The following is a 15,531-nucleotide window of genomic DNA, read 5'->3' as shown; positions in this document are numbered from 1 at the left end:
TCCCTGGTGGTTTGGTTTTTTTTGCATAGCCAAGTGATGGTAGTAAACCAATTGCTTGGCTACTTTGCATACAGTTTTAGCTAATTTAGCTTAGACCACTGTCTTTCCACTTCTCTTATGTCCTCCCATCCTAACAGTTCTTTCTTCAGGTAGTCTCCCATAGCATTAAAGTCCATACGTTTGAAATCTAGGACTTTAAGTATCGTGCGGCCGCTCTCCACTTTAGCCGTTATATCAACCAAACCGTTTGATGATCGCTACTTCCCAGGTGAGCATCCACTTGAACATTAGAGATACTCTCTCCATTTATGAGGACCAGATCCAATATCGCTTTTTCCCTTGTGGGTTCCGTCACCATTTGTTTGAGCAGAGCCTCTTGAAAGGCATCCACCATCTCCCTACTTCTTTCCGATTCTGCAGACGGAACATTCCAGTCAGCATCCGACAGGTTGAAATCTCCCAACAGCAGAACCTCCTCTTTCTTTCCAAACTTATGGATATCCACAATCAAATCCTTATCAATTTGCTGCGATTGAGTCGCAGGTCTGTAGACTACACCCACATAGATAGAAGTTCCATCTTCTCTTTTCAGAGCAATCCATATCGCTTCTTCCTCTTCCTTTTGGAGAACATAGCCAGTGTTTCTCTGCATTTCCCTCCAAATCTTCCCATGGACAGCAGACTACAATTTTCATCATTGCTGAACTCTCATAACATTAGATCAGTGGATATACCAGGTAGTGGTTCAGGGTTATGCCCTGCACTTTCTAAGAAAATCTCTTACTCACCCTCCAAGCTAGTCTTTTATCAACTCCCTATAGACCATAAGAATAGCCTTACTGAGTCAGACCAATGGACCATCAAGCCTAGTAGTCCGTTCTCACGGCGTCTAACCCATGTCACCAGCACCTGGCCAAAACCCAAGGAGCAGCAAAATTCCATGGTACCGATACAGGGCAAGCAGTGGCCTCCCCCATGTCCCTCTCAACAACAGACCATGGACCTCTACTCCAGGAACTTGTCCATACTGCTTCGTGCCTATGTGGGGACAGGAAGCAATAGCAGAGGGAAGACTTCTGGGTCACCAAAGGCAGTGAGTTTATTTCACCAAGAACGCTTGGTCCTTCTTCAGCTAAATATAATAGAACCAGTTCCTGTGCAGAAGAAAGGCCAGGGATTCTGCTCCAAATATTTCATGACCTTTGTGCTCTCAACAAATAATTGGTGAAGGAAAAATTTTGCATTGTCTCTCTGGAGCCCCTTCAGCCCCTATTGGAAAAGATTGATAGGCTTTGCTCTCTAGATCTCAAAGAAGCTTACGCTCACATATCCATTCTACCTGCTCAAAGGAAATATCTTCGCTTTAAAGCTGGATCTTCTCTCTTCCAGTACAAACTCCAACCCTTCAGTCTAGCATCGGCTCCAAGAGTTTTCATGAGATGCTTTGTGGTAGTGGCTGCAGCCCTTTGCTCATGGGAGTTTCACCTCTTTCCCTATCTGGATGACTGGTTTATCAAGGCGTCTTCATCACTACTAGATCAGCATGCCATCAAATTGACAGTTTGTCTGCTGGAACTCCTAGGATTTGTAGTAAACTATCAAACATCACATCTGCAACTGACCCAGATGTTGGAGTTTATAGGAGCTCTATTGAATAGTATACAAGTTTGAGCTTTTGACAGTCTCCATCTGTGTCAGACAATTATCTTATTACCATGCATAATGGCATGTAAGATTGTACGTCTTCTTTGCTACATGGCCTCGAAGGTCCACGTTACTCCATTTGCATGTCTTTATCGTAGAATTCCATAATGGACTCTTATTGACCCATTGGTCTCAGGCTATGGGCTCTCTGTCTACTCCAATTCAAGTCACCTCAGACATTTGTCACTCCCTCCAGAGGTGGATGCTTCTGTCCATCCTCTCCCAAGGTCTCACCTTCCAACCACCTCCTTATCAGAAGTTTCTCACCACAGATACTTCAGTGTTAGGCTGGGGAGCTCATTTCGGTAGCTTCCACACTCAGGGAGCCATGGTCTTCAGTTTTTCCTGTACCTGGACGATTGGCTCATCAAAGATGCAACATCTCAGGGGGTTATTGTTGCATTCCAACGGACTATTTGCTTCCTCCAAAGTTTAGGGTTTGAAATAAACTTTCCAAAATGCCAGCTACAGCCCTCTCAGACCCTACAGTTCATTAGAGCTGTACTGGACACTGCAACTCAGAGCGTTCCTTCCTCAACAACGTCAGGATGGTCTCATTCAACTTTGTCAAAAAGTATCATTCCTCACTACACTCTCAGCGAGACACATGATGGTTCTGCTAGGTTACATGGCTTCTACAGTTCATGTGACTCCTTTTGCCAGACTTCACCTCAGAATTCCTCAGTGGACCCTGACATCTCAGTAGGCACAGGCTTTTGACCCACTCTCTCAGCACATTACAGTAACTCCTTCGTTGAGACAGTCTCTCCACTGGTTATCTTCCAATCTCTCCAGAGGTTTACTGTTTCAATTGTCCCCTCATCAGAAGGTCATCACGACAGATTCTTCGACCTACACTTGGGGGGCTCATCTTGATGGTCTCCGTGCTCAAGGTCATTGGACCAGCACAGATAGTTGGTGTCAAATAAATCTGTTGGAACTCAGAGCAATCTTCAATGTTCTCAAAGCTTTTTAGCATCTTCTTCATGATCAAGTAGTCCTCATTCATACAGACAATCAAGTAGCCATGTACTACATCAACAAGCAGGGAGGAACAGGATCTCTCCCTCTTTGCCAGGAAGCTCAGAAGGTTCGGAATTAGGCAATTCTTCACAACACCTTTCTGAAAGCGGTCTACATTCAAGGAGAGAAAAACTGTCTGGCGGACAAATTTAGTTGTCTTCTGCAACCTCACGAATGGACACTCAATTCACCATCTCTCCATCACATTTTTTCTCAGTGGGGAACTCCTCACATAGATCTCTTTGTGTCTCCCCACAACAACAAACTGCCTCAATTCTGCTCCAGGATATACTCTCCTCACCGTCTGGAGGCAGATGCTTTTCTTCTGAAATGGAACAATCAGTTTCTGTATGCATTTCCTCCATTTCCTCTCATTCTCAAGACACTCGTCAAACTGAAGCACGAACATGCCACCATGATTCTGATAGCTCCTCGGTGGCCCAGACAACCGTGGTTCTCCCTTCTACTTCAAGTCAGCAGCAGGGAGTCATTTCTTCTACTGGTTTTTCTGTCTCTGCTTCATCCCGACCTGTAGTCTCTACACCTGACAGCTTGGTACCTTTCAACGTAACTGCCAATTTCCAGTTCTCTCAATCTGTCAAGGACATTTTAGAGGCTTCTAGGAAGCCTACCACCAGATAATGTTACAACCGGAAAAGGACTAGATTTTCTGCTTGGTGCACCATTCATCACAAGGAGCCTCAATCTATCGCCTTGTCTTCATTTTTGGATTACCTGTTGCATTTATCTCAATCAGGCCTCAAATCCACATCCATTAGAGTCCATCTCAGTGCAATTGCTGTTTTTCATCAGCCACTAGAAGGGAAAACTTTATCTTCTCATCCTGTGGTTTCCAGATTTATGAAAGGACTTTTCAATGTCAAGCCACCTCTCAAACTGCCTCCTGTGGTTTGGGATCTCAATGTTGTTCTTGCTCAGTTGATGAAGCCTCCATTTGAACCAATGTCTTCGGCTCGTCTGAAATATCTTACTTGGAAAGTGGTTTTTCTCATTACTTTCATGTCTGCTCGCAGAGTCAGTGAGCTACAAGCTTTAGTAGCAGACCCACCTTCCACAGTATTCCATCATGACAAGGTGGTCCTCCGTACTCATCCTAAATTCTTACCAAAAGTAGTTTCAGAATTTCATCTCAATCAATCCATTGTTCTTCCAGTGTCTTTTCCAAAGCCTCATTCTCATCCTGGAGAAACAGCTCTTCATACTCTGGAGTTGTAAACGTGCTTTGGCTTTCTACCTGCAAAGGACTAAGTCACATAGATTCTCTGCTCAACTTTTTGTCTCCTTTAATCCAAACAAGTTGAGACATCCAGTTTGCGAGCGAACCATTTCCAACTTGTTGGCTGCTTGCATCTCTTTCTGCTATGCTCAGGCTGGACTGCATCTAGAGGGTCGAGTCACAGCCCATAAAGTTAGAGCCATGGCGGCATCTGTAGCTTTCCTTAGATCTGCTCCTATTGAAGAAAGCTGCCACTTGGTCCTCAGTTCATACATTCACCTCTCATTATTGTCTGGATTCTTTTTCCAGACGGGATGGCCACTTTGGCCAGCTAGCATTATAAAATTTATTCTCCTGAATTGCCAGCACTCCACCATCCCATTTCTGTTAGCTTGGAGGTCATTCAAATGTGAGAATATGTTGCCTTCTTGTCCTGGGATAATGCACAGTTACTTACCGTAACAGGTGTTATCCAGGGACAGCAGGCAGATATTCTCACAACCCACCCACCTCCCTTGGTTGGCTTCTTAGCTAGCTATCTGAAATGAAGAAACGTGTGCCCTACGTCGGGCAGGAAGGCACTCACGCATGTGCGGTGCGGCAGTCGAGAACTTTCTAAAAGTTCTTCAAGCAAGTCTGCTTGCGAGGCTGTCCGCATCGGGGCTCCGTGGATGACGTCACCCATATGTAAGAATATCTACCTACTGTTCCTGGATTATGGTAACTAACTGTGCTTTCTGTTAATCCACTTCGGAAACTGTTTGGTCCGCCCTCTGTCTGTTCTGATTCTTTCTGTATCGCCTGTACTTTCTGCCTCAGAGGTTTCTCCTTTTCAGGACTAAGTATCTTTCAACCAGTAGATGGGCCCTACAGGGAATCATTCTGCCTGAGTACATATCTTAGCTGCTGGCTAATTTCGAGTTCGTGCTCATTGCACATAGCAGGTTGTTTCTTATTGCTGTCATGTTCGTGCATGTTTTCATGTTTCCTGTTTCTTAATTGTTCTCTTATATGTTGCAGAGCAGAACAGAATAGTTTTATGTTTGCGGGGGAAGTTCCCCATGCCCTCTTTTGTGTATGCTTTGTTCCAGTGATGTTCAATTGCTTTTGGATTCAGCTTGGGCTCTGTGTTCCTCTGCTATATGGGAGAAGCCAAAAACAATGTGTGTGGCTTTCTGCAAGACCTGGTTTGCGGGTACAGATTGAATACCTAGCATACAGACTCCTCCGTAGATTATCAGAAAGAAGATTACCAAAGGTAAGAACCTAATTTTCTATTCTGACAGTTTAATGATAATAATAATATCTGGTAGTAGGACTCCTGAGAAGAGAGCTTCCATAGCAAAGCAGCAGATGAATCCAGAGACTAGTGGGTATAGCTCACATCGACCAGCAGGTGGAGATAGAGAACTGATTAACAGTTGGCCTTAAAGCCTGGTGTTCCTTCTGTTGATTCAGTTTTGCTCTATCTCCCAGCAGGGTTGGAGCTATCCTTCTAGCTCCTGGTCTCTGCCTGCTGCAGGATAGATTGAAGTGGTGTTCCGTTAGGATTCCTCTGTTGAGACTAGTTCTCTTCAGTAGGTGGGGGTGCCTGGCTGTTTGGTGCCGGCTTTGGGAGGTACACCTGGGCCCTCCCAGGTCCCTGCTCCACCCTCCCCTCCGTTGGATAGAGGGGTTCCTTTCCAGGTGCAGGAGTGGCTGGCTTCTTCATTCCAGTTTAAAAAAAATAAAAAAAAAGGGAGGCCTTCCTGCTTGTACTGAGCCGTGCTGTGCTTCACTCGGCATGCAGTACATTTACCAATGATTGCCTGGCTTCGGGGGTAAGCGGCTGACCGGGTGAGTGTTTTATTTTCCTTCCTCGAGTGTGGTCGCGTTTTCCCGGGTGCCGGGCGTCTTGGGGGGCGGAGTCGTCATTCGGCGGCGTTCGCCGCGTGTGTAAAAAAAAACAAAAAAAAACCGCGTCGGAGCTGTTTTGTCAGGCCGAGGGGGGATGGCTGCAGAGGCTGGTCAGCTGTGTTCGCGCTGTGGGAAGCGCCGAACACGGTCGGGTCTTTGCTCTGCCGGGTGCTTGGAAGCACCGGCAGACGACCCGTTTTTGGCGGCTTGTGAGGCGGCCATGTCCCGGGTGCGGGAGTCTTGCGCAATGTCCCCGCCGCTCGGAGCCGATGCAGGGTTACTGCAGGACTCGGCCACGGATGACAAGAGTGAGGCGGCGGGGGAAGAGGCGAGAGCGCTGGAGGCCGGCGCGGCCCCTCCCCTCGGCTCGGAGCAGGGCGGGGGAGTGCCTCTTAGCTGGGGTGCATTTTCGCCCGAATTTGTGATGTTGCTCCATCAGGCATTTAAATTACAGAGCTCGCAGCCTACCCAGCCGGGGCTGGGGGCCGGGCAGTCCCTTGCGGTACCCTCTACCTCTACGGGGGGGAGGGGACAGAGGCTAGACCCACTGCAGGGGCAGCAGGATCCCCGGGGCAGTCGCAGGGGGCTAAGAAGCGTAGGCTAGTGTCTGCGGAGGCGGTGGATATTTTGCCCAGATCACCTTTCTCCCTGCCTGAGTCGTTGGAGGAAGGGGAGTTATTGGATTGGGACACGGAGAGTATCCCGGGTAGGGAGGGGGATGACCCTACGGCTATCCGGTTGTTCCATAGAGAGGAGCTTTCTTCTTTTATTTCAAAAGCTTTGCAGAGTTTGAACATTGCTCAGGAAGATGCCATAACCCCCTGATGGCAGGTACACGTAGGCCGCCTAAGGCCTTTCCGGTCCATGAGGCCATGCAGGAGCTGATCTCGGCGCAATGGGAGGCGCCGGAGGCCAGTTTGCGGGTGGCAAGGGCCATGAGGCTCTTGTATCCGGTTGAACCGACCGAACTGGACAGGTTTAGATTGCCTAGGGTGGACGCTCTGGTGGCAGCGGTGACTAAGAGAACTACCTTGCCGGTAGAAGGGGGCGTGACACTTAAGGATGCACAGGATAGAAAGATTGAAGCATCCCTAAAGATGTCCTTTGAAGTGGCTGCAGTTACCTTACAGGCCGCAATCTGCAGTTCTTACGCGGCGCGGGCTTGTCTGCAGTGGTCACAAGGGATGACCGATAAATTGCTGGAGTCTGGGGGTACTATCCCTTCGGAACTGGCTGATTTGGAGTCCGGCTTGGCTTATTTGGCGGACTCCTTGTATGATATTATTCGGGCGTCTGCGAAACAGATGTCTCTGTCTGTGGTTTCACGCAGGTCCTTGTGGCTCCGTCATTGGGCGGCCGATGCAGCGTCCAAGCTCCGGCTGGTGAGACTCCCGTTTAAAGGGGGTTTATTGTTTGGAGCGGAGTTGGATAAACTGGTAAAGGATTTTGGGGATACCAAAACGCAGCGTTTACCGGAGGACAGGGCTAGGCCCCCGGTAAGGGCCGCATCGTCTAGACCGCGTTTCCGGGATGTTAGGCGGGCCAGGGCTGGTAAACCTTTTTCCAGGTCTGCATCTGGCCCGTTCTCTGCTTCGAGACCTCGGTTTCAGCAGAGAAGTTCATTTCGTACGGCGAGACCCTCTTCAGGGCAGTCAGCCCGTACCCCAGCCAGTCGCCCTCCACAATGACGGGGGCTTGGCTCCCTCCGCCCGGCCCTTAGGGGGTCGGCTTTCGGCATTCCGGGCGGAGTGGGCCACAGTCACGTCCGACCAATGGGTGTTGGACATTGTTCACGAAGGGTACAAATTAGAATTCGCCGCTCCCGTCGTAGATTCTTTCTTGGTGTCCCCTTGCCGTGGCGCGGCCAAGGGATCCGAGGTCCGCAGGACACTTCAGGGGCTGCTCGATCTGGGGGCGGTGGTACCGGTGCCCCCGGAAGAGGTAGGCCGCGGTATCTATTCCCTATACTTCATTGTACCAAAGAAGGGGGGGTCCTTCAGACCAGTGCTGGATCTCAAAGGGGTCAACAGATTCCTCAGCGTGCGCCATTTCCGAATGGAAACGGTGCGCTCGGTTATTGCGGCGGTAAGACCAGGAGAGTTCCTCACGTCTCTCGATCTCAAGGAGGCGTACCTCCATATTCCGATATGGCCTCCGCACCAGCGGTATCTGCGGTTTGCGATTCTGGGCCAACATTTTCAGTTTCAGGCAATGCCCTTTGGCCTGGCGACGGCTCCCCGCACGTTTTCCAAAGTCATGGTGGTGGTAGCCGCTTTTCTACGCAAGGAAGGGATTCGGGTACACCCTTACTTGGACGATTGGTTGATCCGCGCCTCATCCCGGCAGGAGAGTTTGTCGGTGACGCAGAGAGTGATCTCTCTCCTTCAGTCGTTGGGGTGGATTGTCAACTTTCCCAAGAGTGTTTTGTCCCCATCGCAGTCTTTGGTGCATCTGGGGGTACGGTTCGATACGGCTCTGGGGAAGGTGTTTCTACCCCGAGATCGGGGGGAGAAATTGCAGGCTCAAATTCGCCTCCTTCTCGGGTCGCCCAGACCTTGAGTTTGGAATTATGTGCAGGTGCTGGGCTCCATTCTGGCGACTCTGGAGGTGGTTCCCTGGGCCAGGAGCCACATGAGGCCCTTACAGCAGTCTCTGCTCTCTCGCTGGTCCCCAGCTTCTCTGAACTACAATGTGCGTCTCCAGTGGAGTCCTCGAGCAGCTCACAGCATGCGCTGGTGGCTCCAGGACTTGCATCTTTGGAGGGGCATGCCGTTGGCCACACCGGATTGGGTGGTGGTTACAACGGATGCCAGCCTGCAGGGTTGGGGAGCCCAGTGCATGCACACGTCGGTGCAGGGAAGGTGGTCTTCCCAGGAGGCTCAATGGCCCATAAACTTACTGGAATTAAGAGCGATCCGGTTAGCGCTGCGGGCTTTTCAGGCCCTAGTTCACGACAGACCGACCAGGATCTTTTCGGACAGTGTCACGGCGGTCGCGTATGTCAATCGTCAGGGGGGGTACCCGGAGCCCGCAGTTAGCCGAAGAGGCAAGACATTTGTTTCGGTGGGCAGAGGGGCATGTTCCGCTTCTGTCGGCGGCACACATTGCAGGGCACGAAAACGTGCAAGCGGACTTCCTCAGCAGAACTCTTCTCGATCCGGGAGAATGGGAGTTGTCGGCTCGAGCGTTCAGCCTGCTAGTCCGTCGATGGGGGTTGCCAGAGATGGATCTCATGGCCTCTTCCCGCAATGCGAAGGTGCCTCGGTTCTTCAGCAGGCGCAAGGAACAGGGATCGGAGGGGGTGGACGCATTAGCTCTCCCGTGGCCTCCGAATTCCCTTCTGTATGTATTCCCGCCTTGGCCCATGATAGGGCGGGTGTTGCAACGCATCTCTCGCTTTCGAGGCAGAGTAATCCTGGTGGCTCCGGATTGGCCACGGCGGCCGTGGTACGCAGATCTGATGCTGCTGTCGGTAGGCGAGCAGGTAGCGTTCCAGGTAACTCCGGACTTGCTAACTCAGGGTCCAATATTAATGGAAGATCCGGGCCGCTTTGGTCTTACGGCCTGGCTATTGAAAGGTCACGGCTGAAAAAGAAGGGCTATTCAGAACGGGTGATTTCCACCCTGCTTAAGGCTAAGAGGATTTCAACGTCAGCCTCCTATGCGAGGGTCTGGAGGATCTTTGAGGCATGGTGCTGAAGACACGGAATTGCGCCTTTCCATGCTTCTCTGCCGGCTATTCTTGCGTTCCTGCAGGAGGGCGTAGAGAAAGGGTTAGCATATAACTCTTTAAAGGTTCAGGTATCGGCCATTGCCTGTTACAGGGGCCGGGTGGCTCGCTCGGCTCTCGTATCGCAGCCGGACGTGGTACGTTTCCTCAAGGGGGTTCAACATATCCGGCCGCCGGTTAAGCGAATTTGTCCAACTTGGAACCTTAAACTCGTCCTTGGGAAATTGCAGGGGGCACCTTTTGAGCCCCTGTCAGCGGCCACTTTGAAAGATGTCACACTAAAAACAGTATTTTTGGTGGCGATGGCTTCAGCAAGGCGAGTATCGGAGCTGCAAGCGCTTTCTTGCAGGGAACCCTTTTTGCGTTTCTCGGAGACTGGGGTGACGGTGCGTACGGTGCCGTCCTTCCTGCCTAAGGTTATTTCGTCCTTTCATGTGAACCAGAGTTTGTTCCTGCCATCCTTCAGGAAGGAGGATTGGGGGAAGCGTTTTTTGTCGGTACGGCTACTGGATGTCCGCCGTATGCTTCTCCATTATTTGGAGGTGACGAATGATTTTCGCCGGTCGGACCATCTCTTTGTCGCGTTCGCGGGTAAAAACAAAGGGATGGCGGCGTCTAAAGCGTCCATTGCGCGTTGGGTCAAGGACACTATTGCTTCGGCGTATGTGTTGTCAGGGAAGAAGGTACTGGAGCACCTTCATGCTCATTCCACTCGGGCTTTGGCTACATCTTGGGCGGAGTCCGGGGGCATGTCATTAGAGGAGATTTGCCGGGCGGCCACTTGGTCGTCAGGGAATACTTTTTCAAAGCATTATCGGTTAGATGTAGCGGCCCGTTCAGAGGCGAGTTTTGGCACGGCAGTGCTGGCAGAGGCGGCATTGGCGTCCCACCCAGTTTGAGTTTGCTTTGCTACATCCCACTAGTCTCTGGATTCATCTGCTGCTTTGCTATGGAAGGTAAAATTATGGTCATACCTGTTAATTTTCTTTCCTTTAGAAGCAGCAGATGAATCCAGAGCCCCTCCCCAAGTGCACGGGCTGTGTGTAGGGTGTTTAGGTCATTAGGTTAGCCGGGGCTATGGTTGGTAAGTGTATTATTTCATGACTGAAAAAAAACAAAAAAAAAAACAAGAAACATAAAAAGAGAAAATATCAATGGTATTCAGAAGAGAAAGACACATTTTTTACTGGAATGGAGTTTGTGGCTGCTCATTCTCCTTTCGGGATGCTTGGGCAAAGTGCATAACTGAATCAACAGAAGGAACACCAGGCTTTAAGGCCAACTGTTAATCAGTTCTCTATCTCCACCTGCTGGTCGATGTGAGCTATACCCACTAGTCTCTGGATTCATCTGCTGCTTCTAAAGGAAAGAAAATTAACAGGTATGACCATAATTTTACCTTGCTAGGAACATTTTTATAGGCTTTTTCTGTCAGTTTTAAAATTTCCCGGTGGAAGCAGGGCCTCAAGTCTGTCTTGTTGCAGAATTTATTTTACCTTTAGTCGTTCCTAAGTCCTCACAAAAAAGTGTCTTTCTCATTCCCTATTGTATTAACTCTAACAATTGTAAGCTTCATTTGCTTTAAGAGATGGGAGACTTTGAAAGCGGTTCTACTCTGTACCATAGTATTGCTATTCCAAACTTTGGTGCAGCTTCCTGTAGTTCACACTGTGATCCATTAAAAAAATATAAACTGCATGTACTACTACTACTTCTATTAATTATTTCTATAGATGGACAATCCCTGTCCTGTTCTGTTTTGGTATGTCTCAGAGAATGCTGACCAGTATTTTGTAAATGTAGTTTTTTTTCTGTGATTTTGAAGAGGGAAATATTGTCTGGATTTACCTAAGCCAAGTTTGATTGAGCATGATTTAGGGCTCCTTTTACTAAGCTGTGATAGCGTTTTTAGTGCATGCAGAATATTAGCGTGCGCTAACCCTGCGCTACATGGCTATAACTAATGCCAGCTCAATGGTGGCATTAGCGTCTAGCGCGTGCTAAAACCGCTATCACAGCTTAGTAAAAGGAGCCTTTAGTGTGAATATAGGTTAAGAACTGTGTGTGTTTTGGTCTAGAATCTCATGAAGAAGAAGATGTAGATGAAGTGGAAGAAGCAGAAGGGGAAGAAAATGATAGACCATACAATCTGCGACAAAGAAAAACTGTGGAAAGATATCAAGCACCTCCTATAGGTACTGCAAGGAGCCAAGTTGCAATACTTTTTAGTACTTTTCACAATGTGTATGTTCTTGTGCCTGTTTTTGCTTATTTTCATAGAAATATTTTTCTGTAAAATTAAAAGAAAAGAATCATGCAACACACAGAAAAAAAATGAAACAAAATAAATTGTTTAATTATTAGTCAAAGCAGGATATTCAAGACTAATCAGCTGGATAAATCCCAAGTATTTATTTATTTAAAAAATTTCTAAATGGTTTACATAATTTACATACATAAAATTCTAAAAAACATAAGACAAGCAATCCTCAGAGATCATATCTGCAAACTGTATAAAGATTTATGGTCCACTAATCAGTTACATAAACAAATATGTGCCTGTTAGTTTCTAGGGAAGACCATAATATCTCATCCAGGTTCAGCTTTCTTTGCCTACTTACATGACACAAGACCCAGGCTAATGAGAAATACTTTTATTATGAAAATAGAAAAATATAATTCACAAGCCAGCAGCAATATCTAAATATTGTTCACAAGATATCCAATTACAGATATGAAACTCAGTACATAATTATCACAACACACTTGCTAGATAAATAAGTAAAACTAATTCTTACACTCTAAATAATTCCTTATAATAATAATTATTCCTGATTAGCAGCAATCTATTACAGTTCTATCACCAAGAGTAGCTTTACAAACCTTATCCTATATCACAATAGGAATCTTTATCTAACTCCAGCTAATAAGATAATAGAATTCCGTATTCTCATCATCCAATTAGGCCTTGGCACAAAATTAGGTGAAAGGGAAGATGTCCTCTACTCAGCACTGAAGATAAGAATTATTTTGGTACCAGAACAAGAGTTCCATCAGCCACTGGAATAACTATAACTTAGATTAGCAGCAAAGGTTTCCTTGATGTAATGGAATCCAGATCTGTTTAAGGTCCGATTCGCTTTCTCTCAGGCAGAGAGACACATGAGGTAACTTTTCAGGTCTTAATTATTATAAAAGATGTGCGTGGAGAACACCTGTGATGAGATGCGAGTTCACTTACATCCCGGCAAAGACTAAATTATAATTAGCGCGAGTTCACTTACATCCCGGCACAGACTAAATTATAATTAGCGCGAGTTCACTTACATCCCGGCACAGACTAAATTATAATTAGCGCGAGTTCACTTACATCCCGGCACAGACTAAATTATAATTAGCGCGAGTTCACTTACATCCCGGCACAGACTAAATTATAATTAGCACATTTTCACTTGGATCTCATCAGATGACCTCTTCGGACCATTCCAGAAACAGAACTTAGATGAATAGCCTTTCTGTATAAAGTCTTGTACTATCTGAAACAGAGGCGCCTATGTTAGATAAGACCAGCACAGGAGCAATAACTCCCCCAAGATTCACATGGACAGATCACATAGGCATAGCTAGATGTCCTTGACTAGAATACATACCCAGAATGCAACAGGCAGAAACAGCAAAGATGTTTTTTTTTTTTTCTCTTCTTGCAGGTTCATGCTGGAATGATTTCTTGCAAATAATGGTTCAGGCTTAAATGATGGTTCAGGCTTGATGATGTCATAGAGGCCTAACCTTCAGGTGCAAATAAGGAAACACCCCTACAAAACTAACACAAAGTTTATTTAAAGAGTTTTTCAGATATTAGCAGGTGTATTACATTTAAATATCTTTTATTTTGATAATCCTTCAATTTGCTTCCATGCTTGTAATTATCTTATTTTTATGTTCAACATTTTTTATTGATTTAATTTATTTTGTGATACTTGATTGATGTGTAAATCCAACAAGTACCGGTATTGGAGGAAAACAAAATTTCACTGTACAGGCAACATCCAAGATCCACCCTCAGGCCAAATGTAGTTTACTTAACCTTGGGATGCAGCCTAGTTGATATTTTACTTCTTTAGGTAGTATATATGATTTTAAAGTGGTGTAGAGCAATTTAGTAAATACGAAGTCATCATTTTAGAAGATTGACATATTTTGAAGTATAAATCATACAAGCAGGCTAAAATTTTCATGAGTTTAATACACTCAAGGAACAATACTTATTAGAATCATTTTTATTCTGCGGATTTGAACTTGAGGACTCATATACATAAAGATCCATACTCAGTCTAAGCAGGCCTGCACAACTCAAAAATGATCCTGGGCAGAAACAAAGTCGGAAAATGTAGTGAGGACCACAGGTAGTGGCCATGGCTCGAGGCACCTGGAAGTGCGTGGATGTTGCAGTGATGACATCACATGCATGCACAGAGGCCTTCCAGACAGGCCCTGACACGCCAGTAGGGGGTGCCAGCAGGGAAGAGGGCAGGAGAGGAGGGCAGCAGCTGATTACCTACAGCAGTGTTTCTCAACTATTTCAAGCTAAGTACCACCAACCACAGATCTCCCAAACTCCGCCCTAAACCCACCCAAGCTGTGCCCCAGATCCTGCCCCCTTTACTAATTGTAATGCAATTTTTTCCTTTCATTTTTCATATACACACAATACACACAGCAGATATAAATTCTCAAAACTGATACATTTCGACCACTAAATTGAAAATAAAATAATTTTTCCTAATCATTTTTCCTACCTTTGTTGTCTGGTGATTTAATTATTTTCTGGTTGGACTTCCTTCTGACTGTGCATCCAACATTTCTTTCACAATCCATCCCCATCCCCTTTGGGTCCAGGTCTCTATCTCTTTTCCCTCTGCTTACCCTCCCCACATCCCGTGTCAGTTCTCCTTTCTAAATACTACCACCTTTGTTCATGTCTCCCTCTCCCTCCCTCCTCTGTTATGATCTTCCATCTCTCTGCCTGCACCTCCCATAGTCCAGCATCTGCCTCCTGTCTTTCCACTTTGGTCCTGTCTTTCTTTTGCTTACAATCCTCCCCCCCCCAGCATTAGTTCTCCTTTCTTCCAGGTCTTTCTCTGCTTCTCTCTTTCTTTCTCCTTCCTCCCTCCCTGGTCCAGAATCTTTCCACCTTTCTGCAGTCTCTCTCTCTTCCCTCTGTATCTGCTCCTGAAGTATTTAGGCAACTAACCTGTACAATCCTACTCCACAATAACTGATCTCTAGCGCTGTTAATAACTAGCTTCTAACTTTGTTAATTCTACTTAATTTGTAACATCTTTTAACCACTGTAAACATGCATAGAATTTCACAGTCCTGCGGTATATAAACTGTTGTTATTATTATTATTATTATTTCACCCCCAAGTCCAATATCTGCCCCCCCTCTCTTCTGCCTCCTCTTTGTTTCAGGTTTCTCCCTCTCTCTATCTTCCTTCTACTAACATTTTGAGTCCTCCCACCTTTGATCCAGGTATTTCTGTCTTTCTCCCTCTCTTTGTCTTCCCCTTCCCCAGGGCCTGACATCTCTCTCTCCTCAATTCAGGGTGTTTTACCTCTCTACCTCCTCTAGTCCAGCATCTTCCCTGTCTTCAAGTCTATTTTCCACCCCTCCTCAAGGTCCTTTTCTGTCTCTCTCCCCCACCCATGTCTAGATCCAGGGTCTCACCGAGGCCCTCGCGACGGATGGGGCCTTACCTCTGCTGCTTCCCGCACCCAGCGAGAGAGGTTGTTGCTAAGCTAATTACGGCAGCCTGCAGAGCGCACCTAGCAGGCTGCCGTTGGCTTCTGAAGCAAGTTCCCTCTGCCGCAGTCCCGCCCCTCCTTTGACGTCAGGGGCGGGACCGCGGCAGAGGGAATGTGTGCTGAGACTGATGGCA

The 15,531-nt window shown here is 47.0% G+C and overlaps 1 protein-coding gene across 3 annotated transcripts in view; it reads left to right on the top strand.

Annotated features, from left to right (window-relative positions):
• The window catches only part of ATAD2B (ATPase family AAA domain containing 2B), a 528,611-nt gene that overhangs the window by 93,755 nt on the left and 419,325 nt on the right, over nt 1-15,531 (top strand). For all 3 annotated transcript variants that reach the window (XM_033936345.1, XM_033936343.1, XM_033936342.1), the window contains exon 7: nt 11,669-11,785. In XM_033936345.1, the coding sequence (XP_033792236.1) occupies nt 11,669-11,785 (117 nt within the window). The remainder of the gene's footprint in view (nt 1-11,668; nt 11,786-15,531) is intronic.

Source organism: Geotrypetes seraphini, chromosome 3 (assembly GCF_902459505.1).
Source record: "Geotrypetes seraphini chromosome 3, aGeoSer1.1, whole genome shotgun sequence".
NCBI classification, from domain to species: domain Eukaryota; kingdom Metazoa; phylum Chordata; class Amphibia; order Gymnophiona; family Dermophiidae; genus Geotrypetes; species Geotrypetes seraphini.
The sequence above is the reverse complement of the archived record's forward strand: the minus strand, read 5'-3'. Positions and strand labels throughout refer to the sequence as shown.